General features: G+C 45.3%; 1 protein-coding gene across 2 annotated transcripts in view; it reads left to right on the top strand.

The window, feature by feature from the left end:
• The first annotated feature begins 3817 nt into the window (after positions 1–3817).
• The window catches only part of LOC135104285 (uncharacterized), a 101957-nt gene continuing 93274 nt past the window's right edge, over positions 3818–12500 (top strand). Inside the window, exon 1 of one of the 2 annotated variants that reach the window (XM_064011498.1) lies at positions 3818–5201. In XM_064011498.1, the coding sequence (XP_063867568.1) occupies positions 5134–5201 (68 nt within the window). In that variant the 5' untranslated portion in view covers positions 3818–5133. The remainder of the gene's footprint in view (positions 5202–12500) is intronic. The other variant, XM_064011499.1, reaches the window with a different exon arrangement.

Raw genomic sequence — 12500 nt, 5'->3', positions numbered from 1 at the left:
GCTCTATTTTTTTTTTCTTTTTTTCTTTTTTGCATGAGAGGAGGAAGAGGAGTGGGTAGGTTGTGTGTGTGTGTGTGTGTGTGTTTGCGATTTATTTGGGAGTGTGTTTAATGAGGTTGCATCCGTCTTAGTGATCCGCGCTGTTTGCATTCCCAGCTTCCGTGATAAACTCCGCCCGTGGTGATGAAACTTTGCCATTCCTGATATTGCCAAGATTATTTACCTTGAACCTCGAATTTGCTGGGAATAATTAATTTTACAGGACGCATATTGCACACACACACACACACACACACACACACACACACACACACACACACACACACACACACACACACACACACACACACTCCTTATATGTTGTCTTTATGGCATTTCACGTTTCATGTCGTAATTTTAAACATAACGAGAATATACTCAACCCGGGAGGGCGGTGCAGCAATATTTATGTGTGTGTGTGTGTGTGTGTGTGTGTGTGTGTGTGTGTGTGTGTCGGATGAATGGTCTGAGAAAGAGGCTGGTTGCAGGACATTATTAATACTGTTTGTTGTTGTTGTTGTTGTTGTTGTTTGTTTGCATGTTTTTTTTTATAACGCATAATGTACCTCTGTTGTTACTTGTTTGTTCTTGTTTTGTTCTTGTTATTCTTCTTTTTTTCTCACGGGTGACTTAGTTTGTGTTTTGTTAATTATTCACTCTTGTTAGTGTGAAGGAATGCATGCATGAATTAACATACTGAACAGAGACAAGGAAAGGAAACCTGCCACAGTGCCAGGGACAAAAAAAAGGTAAACATTCATAACCGGCTTGCCCGTAATTATATTCCATTAAAGAATCCTCACATAAATATTTAGCGAGGCCATTTAATTTTCATATAAAAATATTTTTTCCCTGACAATGACACGTCCCCTGACAGTTCCCCGCGCCCCTGTTGGCAGGGTACACTTAGCTGAAGGGAGGAGGCGGAGGAACAGGAGACGAGGGAGATGGAAAGAGGGAAACGCAAAACCAGTGGATAATATCTCACTGATTTAATAAAAAAAAAAATATATATATATATATATATATATATATATATATATATATATATATATATATATATATATATATATATATATATATATATATATATATATATATATATATATATATATATATATATATATATATATATATATATATATATATATATGATAAATTTTTAAATAAGGATGAAAGTGGAAATACATAAATAGACCTAACAGTTTCTTGCATCTTCCTTTATTTTCTTATGTTCTTTCTTGCGTTTTTACAAGCACATAATTAACCTTAACACTTAGATAAAGTAACGATAAGGAATGAGGGGAGGCATGAGTCCTGCTGGAGATGGCCTGGAACAGACGGCCACCTACGAAATGAGTGGAGGAGGTTATGGGAAGTCTTTCTCCTGCTGTGGATGATCTTGAGAACGCGGAAGATGAAGACTTGAGTGCCTGGTGGAGAGATTTATCAGTACTAGTGTGTGTGTGTGTGTGTGTGTGTATGTGTGTGTGAGAGTGAAGACTGTGATGGTGTGAAAGTGTGAGGGTGTGAGTGTGAAAAGATACGAAGCTGTGAGGGCGAAGTCTGCGAGGGTGCGAGGTTGAGTATATGAGGAATTGAGGCTGTGGTGGTGCAAGGCTGCGAGGGTGTAAAAATGTGAGGTTGTGAGGGTGTGAGCCAGTAAGGGTGTGAGTGACGTGCAATGCCTGGCTGCTCCTGCTGGTCCTGGTGTTTGTACTGGTGACGGAGGCTGAGGGAAGACTGCTTGACGCCGCGACAGCCGGGCACAGCAAGAATGCACTTACTGATCATATAAATTCGAGCCACGGAGGAGCGGCAGTGGGGCAGGTGACATGAAGAGTAATGTGTGTGTGTGTGTGTGTGAAAGGTGATGCCTTCCTATACACATCTCGCCCGGTTTCTGGTGGGTCTTTTTTTATCCTGGTTTTATTTTTTACGGTGTTGGCTTGTTCCTTCCTCTCCCCCTGCCTCTACCCGTACCCCCTTTCCCTGTCTCTCCCCTTCCCACATCTTGCCCAGAGCGCCCTCACAGCGAGGCAGTGAAGCGTGCGTAATGCCACAGCCAGCTCGCCATACCGTCACTATCTTGCGTGCTTAAATTTACTTTCCAACACCGTAAATACTGCTTACTTCCCCCTCCTCCTCCTCCTACTCCTCCTCCTCCTCCTCCTCCTCCTCCTCCTCCTCCTCCTCCTCCTGGTCGCCACAAATAATGAAGTGTACTACAGTAAGGTTGAAGCGTGTTTAGCACTTTATTAATGCATTCTTTATCAGTATCCATGTGTTCAACGTGCGGGTTTTTTTTTTTTTTTAGGTATGTATATGTGTGTGTGTGTGTGTGTTGTGTGTGTGTGTGTGTGTGTGTGTGTGTTGTCAACAGAACTTGGGGGACGAGACAGGAGGGGAGGAGGAGGAGGAGGAGAGGATGGGTAGGAGGAGGTGGTGGAGGAGGAGGAGGAGGAGGAGGAGGAGGAGGAGGTACGAGTATGTTGGGCTACCAATTATGACACGAGGACAAGATAGTGAGAGGCTTGTTCTGTTGTTGTCTCCCTGTCCCTCTCTCTCTCTCTCTCTCTCTCTCTCTCTCTCTCTCTCTCTCTCTCTCTCTCTCTCTCTCTCTCTCTCTCTTGCTAGTCTTGTTACCTGATGTGGATTTTGGCATTATCAGTAAATTGATGTTTTGCGTGCGTGGACTGTGTGTGTGTGTGTGTGTGTGTGTGTGTGTGTGTGTGTGTGCGTGTGTGTGTGTGTGTACCGCTACACTCACTATGCATTGGTATAAGCAATATATTTTCCCTCTCTCTTCCATGTCTTGTTCCCATCTCATCTCATCCCCTCTTACTGCCTGCATCCTCTCGTTCTTCTTTCCTCCGTGCATTCCTCTCCCTTCATTCACTCCCTCCATCTTTCTTCCCCGCTTGGAAAAAATGGTCATTCTTCTCCTCCTCCTTCTCCTGCTCCTCCATGCTATATAGGAAGGGCAGGCATTTTCTATGGGGAGATGCAGCTGTAGGAGATTTTCCAGGGCCCCTTTCCCGCCCCCGAGACCAATTTAGGACGGCGAGAGAGACGGCCGGCACTCCCCTCCGTCATCCCCATCACCATAACCGTGTAATGACAGAGGGACAAAGCGTCGTGGGGCTGGCAGCGGGCCGGGAGGAGCTGAAGCACAATGAATGAGTGGTCTAAGTCTGCAGTTGTTGTACTGTTGTGTTAGAAATGTGATGCGATTGACATGACGATTGTTTGCTTGGCTGTGAGGTTTGGTGGTGTTAGTCAAGCCTCTCTCTGCCTCGCCTCACGTCCCCGCGCCGTGACGCGTGCAGGAATGGTCCCCGCTGTGTGGGCGCGTGTTGAACTAGTGAGGTGACGACATTTCCTTACTGACGAGTGAGTGGTCGGGCGCGTATCGATTTAGTTGTCGGATTCTTTTTTTGTGAAAGCAGAAGAAAGGAAATCAATAATCCTCAGTGACGCAATGACATGGACTAAGAAAAATAATATTAATGAGGAATATCGAATATATATATATATATATATATATATATATATATATATATATATATATATATATATATATATATATATATATATATATATATATGTTTATTTGTTTATTAATTAATTAATTTATTTATTTATTTATATATATTCCAAAGCCAGTTTTAGAGTTAGAACTATGCGATGTAAGATAGTTACGAGATGGATAGATAGATAGATAGATAGATAGATAGATAGATAGATAGATAGATAGGTAGATAGAGAGAGAAAGAGAGAGAGAGGGGGGACGGAGGTGGGGAGGAGAATCACAGCCCGTCATAGAATTGTATTTTATCGTCAGCATCTGCACAGCATCCTCAGCCTCTGTTACCGCTCCCCTCCCCCCCTCACCTCTGTATCGTCCTTTGGTCGAGGCCGGGGCGCCTACTCTTTCCTCCTCCCGTTGCCCTGAACCCTTCTCTCTCCCTCCTTTTCTTTCCTCCCTCCCTGCGTGCCCTGGACAGGCTGCCCCCGAAGAGGTGGAAAGGGAGAGCGGCGGGCTGCGTGCCGAACACCCGCGCGCGACTCAGCCGCAATCCCGACCCGTGGCTCGAGCGGCGAGCGCGAGTGTGGCAGCTGGGGCTGCGGGGAGACTGGGTCTGGGGTTGTGGGGCCTTTGGGAGTCTGGGGCTCTGGGCGAGTCAGTCAGTGTGGTTGCCGACGTCCGACGGGTGGGGTGTGCTGCTAGGCTGCTCGTGGCTGACGCGTTCCTCGCCCCTGTAGACTCTCGCCCCAAGCTTTGTTTCCTCGCGTTCACGTCTTCAGGATAAGCAGGTGATCTTGCCTTGCCCTCGCGAGCCCTCACGCCAGCCGCCGCGGACTGGACATTCTCGCTATGAAAGTTTCAAGCACATATTTTTTTGGATTTACACGCGGCATTTGACCGCGATGAGTCTTGCCCCGAACTCCGATGAATGCCATCCTTCAGCGTGTGTTCCGAGGCGCTGTGAGGCGCTCTGTCCCCGCCTGGCCGCGACACGCCACACCAGCATGAGAGGAAGGCCCAAGTCTACCTTGGAAGAGCCCCTCACCAAGAGTAAGAAGAGGAAATAAGTGATCATGAAGTTTTTGGGGCGGCGAGAAAAGGAACGCAGCCAGGAAGGAGGCTACTGGCCCTGGGTGAGACTGCAACTCCCTCAATTGTAGGAGAAAGATTCTAATTTATTGCGCCTCTGTGTCTCGGGTGTTGAGACTTCGCCGAGGCGCGAGGTGTGGAGCGCCAGCTTTCCTTCTAAAAATAAAGAAAGGAAATAAAGATTGTACCCATAGGATGAGATGCAGTGGTGGCATCTCACTTTAGCAGCGGGAGGCCGATAATTAAACCTCATCTGGCCGGCAGGGAAGAAGGAGGAAAAAAGGTAAAAAAGCAAGAGAGGAGGAAGAACAGTCTGTGCATCCGAGAAATAACAGTAAAACTAGCATGAACTTGTACGTTATCGTGATGACGAGTATTACTGAAGTGTCAGACGTGCCGCAGCCGCCCACCGTGAAGGAAGGCTAGTATTATGTGTGCGTGGCAGCGAGCGACGCCAACAGTGATTGTTTGCCAACATGGAGCGACCCCTTCCGAGACGACGAGCCAGGGATGACCACGACGACTTCGGCTGGGGTCCTGCGAGGTGAGTCACTACACTACCAACACTCTCTCCTCTCTCTCTCTCTCTCTCTCTCTCTCTCTCTCTCTCTCTCTCTCTCTCTCTCTCTCTCTCTCTCTCTCTCTCTCTCTCTCAACTTGAGAGATCAGGGTCAGAGTAATGCGAGGAACTTGAAGTAAATTGAGTGTGTGTTGGAGCTGCGTCTGGGGGAGGGGGCTGGAGTGGGGGGAGGGGAGGGGGGGTTTACATCAGCAGCTTTAACACATTTTTTCTTCCCCCCAATCCCGTGCGGTACCTTCCAATTACCCACTGAGTCACCTGTGCTAGTTCTACATCAGATGTGCGGCATGGGTGGGCGAGTAATTGCGTTATTTATTTAAACTATTTGTAAATCTCTCCTTGCATGGCGATGAACAATCTGTCTGGCCGCTACGTGACCCGCATTGTGCACTATTGGCCCGACTGAGGGTGGGCGGCGCGGCAGTGACAGAAGCACTTAATGTGGTCGCGTTAGACTGACTGACTGACTACCATCCCCTCGCTCCTCGTCCCTCTATTCCTCCCTCCGCAAGACACTTGCTAAAAATATCCTTTATAAGGAGGAGGCCGCCACACTGTATTGTGCGCGATGATACCTTATGATCCCCCAGCAACAGACTCAGAGAGAGAGAGAGAGAGAGAGAGAGAGAGAGAGAGAGAGAGAGAGAGAGAGAGAGAGAGAGAGAGAGAGAGCAGGGACGTGAATTCGTATCATGACTCTCCAAGCACCACTTTTTCTCCCTGGCACCAAGAAAAAGGAAGCCAACACTGAAAAAAAAGACAATGTTGATGATGATTTTTAACATTTCCCGCGTCTCTCTGCCACGATTATCTTGGCTTCATATTATCCATCTCTGGTCGCTAATTACAAGTCTCCCAGGCTATCAACCACAATGGACTGGCGCCCCGGACTCGTGGCCATATATGCAGCGGTGTAATGGCCCGCCTGATGTCCGTGGTGCTCTCCAGGCGACCTGAGGGCGGGAGAGAGGCTGCTGCTGCTGCTGGTGCTGCCTGTGGTGGTGGCGGCGGTGGTGGTGGTGGAAGTAGAGTGAGACGAGGGAAAGTTGTCATCTGCGAGAGTGTGTGTGTGTGTGTGTGTGTGTGTGTGTGTGTGTGTGTATGTGTGTGTGTGTGTGTGTGTGTGTGTGTGTGTGTTTGCATTGATTTACTGCCAGGTGATCGTGACGTATTGATTTAGTAATGCAGGTGTGTTTTGCATTTCCTGGAGGAGTGTGCGCGTGAGATGCAGTGAGATGAGGGAGAGTTGTCACCCGAGGGAGCGTGTGACTTCACTAGTTGACTGTCAGGTGATCGTGGCGTTGATTTGATGATGTACGTAGGTGTGCTTTTGCGTTTCCTTCAAGAATGTGTGCAAGTGAGGAATAAAAGAAGAGGAAAGGCTTGTTAAGTGCGCGAGTGTGTATGCATGTTGTGTAGTTATGCATAAGTTTACCTGTTGATTCTGATGTATTAATATGATGATGCAGGTGTATGTAGCCCAGAGAGAGTGTTTAAGTATATCAATGTCCTCTTCAATTCATCATCCACACGTGAACACTGCGTTTCTTTGTGATTCAGGCGTATTCCAACTACATATCAGTGTGTGGCAGTAATACATGCAGCTACGCAGAAGCATGAAGACTAATGAGGACAATCACTGTGTATACATAAGTAGATCAGCTTATTTGAGTGCGGTTTGGAGTGAGCTGTGTAAGTAGAGGGAGAAAGATTGCTGTGAGCGTGCCAGATTGTTAGACGCTGCAGCTTTGTGGCTAATGAGTCGAGGCTATTATCCGGCATGTGTTGTGGCGGCGGCGGCCTGGACAAACCTGGGTACGAACGATTAGGTGAGTGTAGCCGTCGTCGTGGCGCGCGTGTGCATGATCTCGCCTCCAGCCTTCAACTCTACGGCGCGACCTCGCCAGGAGAGAAGAGCTGCTCTGGCGTGAAGTGGTGTTGAGTTGAACTTAGGTGTTGTTACTCTCACGGCCGTCAGTCTTGTGTCTCTTGGTCTCAGTGAAAGTTAAGATTGGTTATAGGCATAGAGTGATGTGATGTCTCTTAAACATTAGTGATTGGTAGGGGGAATGCAATGCGATAATAAAATAAGGTTACCCTCAAAGATACTCTCAGTCCTCAGTCTTGTGTCTCTTGGTCTCAGTGGAAGTTTAGATTGCGCACAGATATATAGTGATGTCTCTTAAATGTGAGTGATTGGTAAGGATTGCGATGCCAAAACAAAGCAGGAGAGTGATAAGTGAATGGAATGGACTCAGTAATCGAGTTGTTAGTGTTGAGTCATTAGGGAGCTATAAAAGAAGATTAGACAGATTTATGGATGGGGTTGATGGGTGAAATTAGGTAGGTATTTTTTCATAAAGGGGCTGCCACGTGAGGACCTGATGGCTTTTTGTAGCTTCCTTTATTTTCTTATGTTCTTATGTTCTTATGTAACACAGAGAACATAAGGGGACATGGGGAGATAATTATTTTGTTGCTTTGCCTGGAATAGACTGCCAGCTGATAGAAACGGATGGGAAAGCTTAAGATGATGATGGTGATGGTTCAGATTGCATTTAATAAACGTGATATATGTAGGTTATGAAATATATAATGTTAATTCATGGTAAAGAAATAATAAGTAATGTCATAGAGATCTTATATATATATATATATATATATATATATATATATATATATATATATATATATATATATATATATATATATATATATATATAGTGTTTTTTTTCTGTATCCATTCCTTTTTATTTCCTATTCCCCACAAAAAAAAATAATAATCTGCTGCACTTCCCTTCCTGCTGAAAAAAATAATAATAATAAGGCGACAATGGTAATACATAATGGTGATGAAGGAAGACCCGCCTTGTCTTCTCGCGTCCCATGCAGCGGAGTTTTAATTAAAGTGCGGGTGAATGACAAAATAAAGCGGTACGAGACGCTTTCCCGACCAGCAGGCGCCGTACGACAAGTTTTCCCTCTTAGTTACAGACGCCATGACCCCCTTTCAGTTTTTTTTTTTTTTTTTTTTCCCACCATTCTCGCTGCAGGAGGATGAACAGTTGACCATATGTGCGTGTGCATGTGCGTGCGTGTGTGTGTGTGTGTGTGTGTGTGTGTGTGTGTGTGTGTGTGTGTTATACAGGGTCTTAGCTACAGTCGTGTGGTCTCGTCTACTTATCTGTATATCTCGTGTGTGTGTGTGTGTGTGTGTGTGTGTGTGTGTGTGTGTACCAAGTTGTATTATACATGGTCTTGGCTATACAGTCGTGTGGTTCCGTCTGCGTATCTGTATTTGTCTAGTTCTTCATTCTCTTGTGTATGTGTGTGTGTGTGTGTGTGTGTGTGTGTGTGTGTGTGTGTGTGTGTGACGAAGGAGAACTATTAGTACCCGCCAGCTTCATTGCATTCACCAGCTTGGAATTCATTTCAATGCTGTTTGTACCGTACCATCAAGGGAGCACCTCTCTGCTTTGCCCCGCCGCCCTCCTCCGTGCACTCCTTCCCCCTCCCCCAAAGCCCGCGGCAGACAAGTCAAGAGGCGCGGCATGACGGCAGGCTCTGGGCTCACTCATTTATTCCTGTCGCGCATTCTTACACTCACTAACGATCGCAGGTTTCAAGTAAATCCCTAATCTTCTGAGTAACGCGACCCATCCGTCATGCGTCCGGGTTTAGTCTTGATGCAAAACGACCTAACCATTCATATTGGAAACTGTGTGTGTGTGTGTGTGTGTGTGTGTGTGTGTGTGTGTGTGTGGTAAGTTGTATGACCGTCTCTCTTGAACTTTCGATGCAAGAAAATTCAATGTTGCTTGTTACTCGTGTGAGAAACTAGTGCATGTGTTGATCTCTCTCTCTCTCTCTCTCTCTCTCTCTCTCTCTCTCTCTCTCTCTCTCTCTCTCTCTCTCTCTCTCTCTCTCTCTCCAGGCTTTTTTTTTTTTTTTTTAGTGAGGTCGTATGTACGTATTTCATGTGCATGCAGTCTCATCTCATCTCATTTCATCTCATCTCATCTCGTTAGTGCATCATCAAAGAATTACCCTCATCCCAAGCACCCATACTCACCTCTCCCTCCTCTCCCTCCCCCGCTCTCACTCTCTCCCTTCCTCTCCCTCTCTCTTTCCTCTTTGGGGGAGAGTGGGGTGGAAAGACTGCTGCTAATAAGATATGTTTGAATTAGGCTGTTCTTGAGAAACCCCTTTAACTTTTGTGATGTTCTCTAATTGGGAGAGAAAACGGAGCACTGCTGTAGGTATATTTCGAATGAGAGAGAGAGAGAGAGAGAGAGAGAGAGAGAGAGAGAGAGAGAGAGAGAGAGAGAGGTGGTAAGGTAAGGTGGGGACGGCAAAGGTATGTGAAAAGGATTATGCTCGTCCTTGTCTGGGTGTGGGAGGAGGGCTAGGGAGAGGGAGACGGAGAGGGAGGGAGGGAAAGCTGGTGGGCCAAGGAGAGGGAGATAAGCAGTCGCCTCCTCCGCCTGTGCTATTAAAAGGAGAAAATTTGAAACTGGTAGAATATTATTATCTATTTTATGTCCTAAGGGAGGGTTAAATTATTACAATAACTAATGGAACCATACCCCCACTCTCTCTCTCTCTCTCTCTCTCTCTCTCTCTCTCTCTCTCTCTCTCTCTCTCTCTCTCTCTCTCTCTCTCTCTCTCTCTCTCTCTCTCTCTCTCTCCAATCGCTACCTAATCATCAGTAATTACTCGTGGGATTCGGAAGAGGGACATGATAAACGATACGCAACAACAACAGACCAACAACAACAACAACAATGAGAATACTGATCATAATAATAATAATTCGACGTTTCTCTAAATCTGCGATTGTGGAGGAGCTGGTGGCGATGGTGGCTGTAATAATGGTCGTAATAGCAGTAACAGTAGCGGCGGGGGTGCGTAGGGACGCGGCAGCACCCCCGGAGGAGCAGTTTCTATATCGAGTCAGATGCGACGTAGTTAAAAGCTATTTCCCAAGCGAGCCGCAGTCTGGTCTCTTGTTAGCTGGCTGCCGCATCGGTCCAACGCGCTGATGAGGCTTTAGGCGGCTTGGGGAAGAAAAGATTTGTCTGTCAATCGGTTTTCTATCAGAATATCTCTCCCCGTGTGTACATGTCCGTCTATTATCAGGTGGGCTGCTTTGTATCTATTTTTCTCTGTCTGCCCATTATGCGCGTGGCGTCTTTGTCCCGCTTTGGATTTACTTATTATGCGTCAGGCAGCCTCGTTGTGAGCCCACGTATTACTCCTCTTCTTCTGTCCTCCTACTCCTCCTCCCCCTCCTTTGCATTTCTCAATATTTGGGTGCATCTGTTTTTACCACTACCACTACTGTTTCTACCACTACTACCACCACTTACGTACTGTACCTTCTCTTGCTGCTTGTATCTGCGTTACCAAGTTAAAGGTGAACGAGGAAGCAAGCGCTCAGACAGATGCATTCATTTCCCTATATAAGGAAGTGGTGGGAAGTAATGTCTTGCTGGGAATGTTGGCCATGTACGTATTGGGAGTGCTTTTAGGTGAGAGAGAGAGAGAGAGAGAGAGAGAGAGAGAGAGAGAGAGAGAGAGAGAGAGAGAGAGAGAGAGAGAGAGAGAGATCAGATATGCGTAGGAAGGAAGATCTGTGTCACATCTCCCAGCACAAAGAATGAGGTCTGTTTCAACTCCTCGGCGCGAAGGGAATCGAACGCTCTCAGAGATGATGAACCAAGACATTACTGGATTGCTTCCTATTGGTGCCCGTGACCGACTTTGTCTTGCCTCAGGATCAGACTTCTTTTTTTAAACAACTCTTCGCGATCGATGACGAAAAATATTTTGTTGATTTTTTTTATTTTTAGTTTTTATTTATTTGTTTATTTTTTTACGATTTTATGAAGGAATAATTTTCTTTTTTACATTTCATGATCGAAGAGTTTGTTTTTTCTAGGATTTTACGAAGAAATTTGTGTTTTCTTCACGTTTCACCATCGAAGATTGGAGAATATTTTAAAGAGCTTGAAAAAAAAATTGGTAGGTGGTTTTATCTTTTTTTATGTATGAGAGGCTCTGGCCAAGGGCTACAAATACGGTAGAAAAAATGCCATACTGAAGGTGTCATTCCCTAAGCAACAGAGTCAAGATGATTGTCCAGAATCAGAGAAGTGTTTGGAAACCTCAGAATTAGTGGTTCTGATCTGCAAGTCATGATAGAGTATAAAACAATCTATTTATATTAACACCAATGAATTATTTATACACTTTCAAACACAATAGCAATTTTTCATCATTAGCAGGTGCACATATACATAATTTAATCCTACCTACAAGTTACAAGATAAATGCAAATATCAATCGTGTATTTTTACGAGGTGTGTTTTAACTTTATGCCGCTTCGGGGTTTAACAAGGCAGTGTCGGCAGCCATCTTTCAAGTGCGCTTTTTATTCCTTCCTTTATGAGTGTGTGTAATCTTTCTCCGTCTTGAAGTCGTAAATTCGAAATGCATTTTTTCTTTATTTCATCATTCATTCTTGTCTTTTGTCTCCGCCAGCTCGTAGTCTTATATCTCTTTCTGTTCCATTTTTCTTGTATCTCGTTTCTTTCTTTCTTTCGTTCGCTCTTTTCTTTTCTTTTCCGTTCCGTGCGCATTCTGAGGCAGCAATTGTTTCTCTGGAAGCGTCCGAGCGACTTTGAGAGCCATCTTTATGGAAGGAAAAACGCGCCTCCCCTGAATGGCCCATTCTGCCTTGCGTGTCTGTGTGTGTGTGTGTGTGTGTGTGTGTGTGTGTGTGTGTGTGTGTGTGTGTGAGGTCTTTTATTGTGTATATATAAATTGTTGAAGTTTATACGTGTCTTAGTTCTGCGTCTTTAGTAGTAGTTATTGTAGTAGTAGTAGTAGTAGTAGTAGTAAAAACTGCAGTATTCCTTCCCCATCTTTTTAGTCTTGCTTCCCTCCAATATTTACTTCTGTCCGTATCAGTGTTCTTGCTTCAAGGAATCTATATATTGCGAGCCATTTTACATTCAAATTTTTACTCCGTCTTTTTTGCTCCCCCTCTCTCATTTGCTCTTTTTTTTTAAGGTATCCCTCCTCCTCCTCTTCCTCCTCTCGGGTACCTCTGCATCATTAGTCTCTCTCTTCCACTTCACTTTCATTTTATTTTTCCTTCCCTTCCTCAAGAGCTCGGCGGATCGCTGCCCATTAACTAGGTAATGGCCAATATTTGATTTGATCCCACATTTTCAAAACTGAAATATTTATATCTCATTT

This window comes from Scylla paramamosain, chromosome 10 (genome assembly GCF_035594125.1).
Source record: "Scylla paramamosain isolate STU-SP2022 chromosome 10, ASM3559412v1, whole genome shotgun sequence".
NCBI lineage: Eukaryota > Metazoa > Arthropoda > Malacostraca > Decapoda > Portunidae > Scylla > Scylla paramamosain.
Note: the sequence above shows the minus strand (reverse complement) of the source record. Positions and strands in the feature narration are given on the sequence as shown.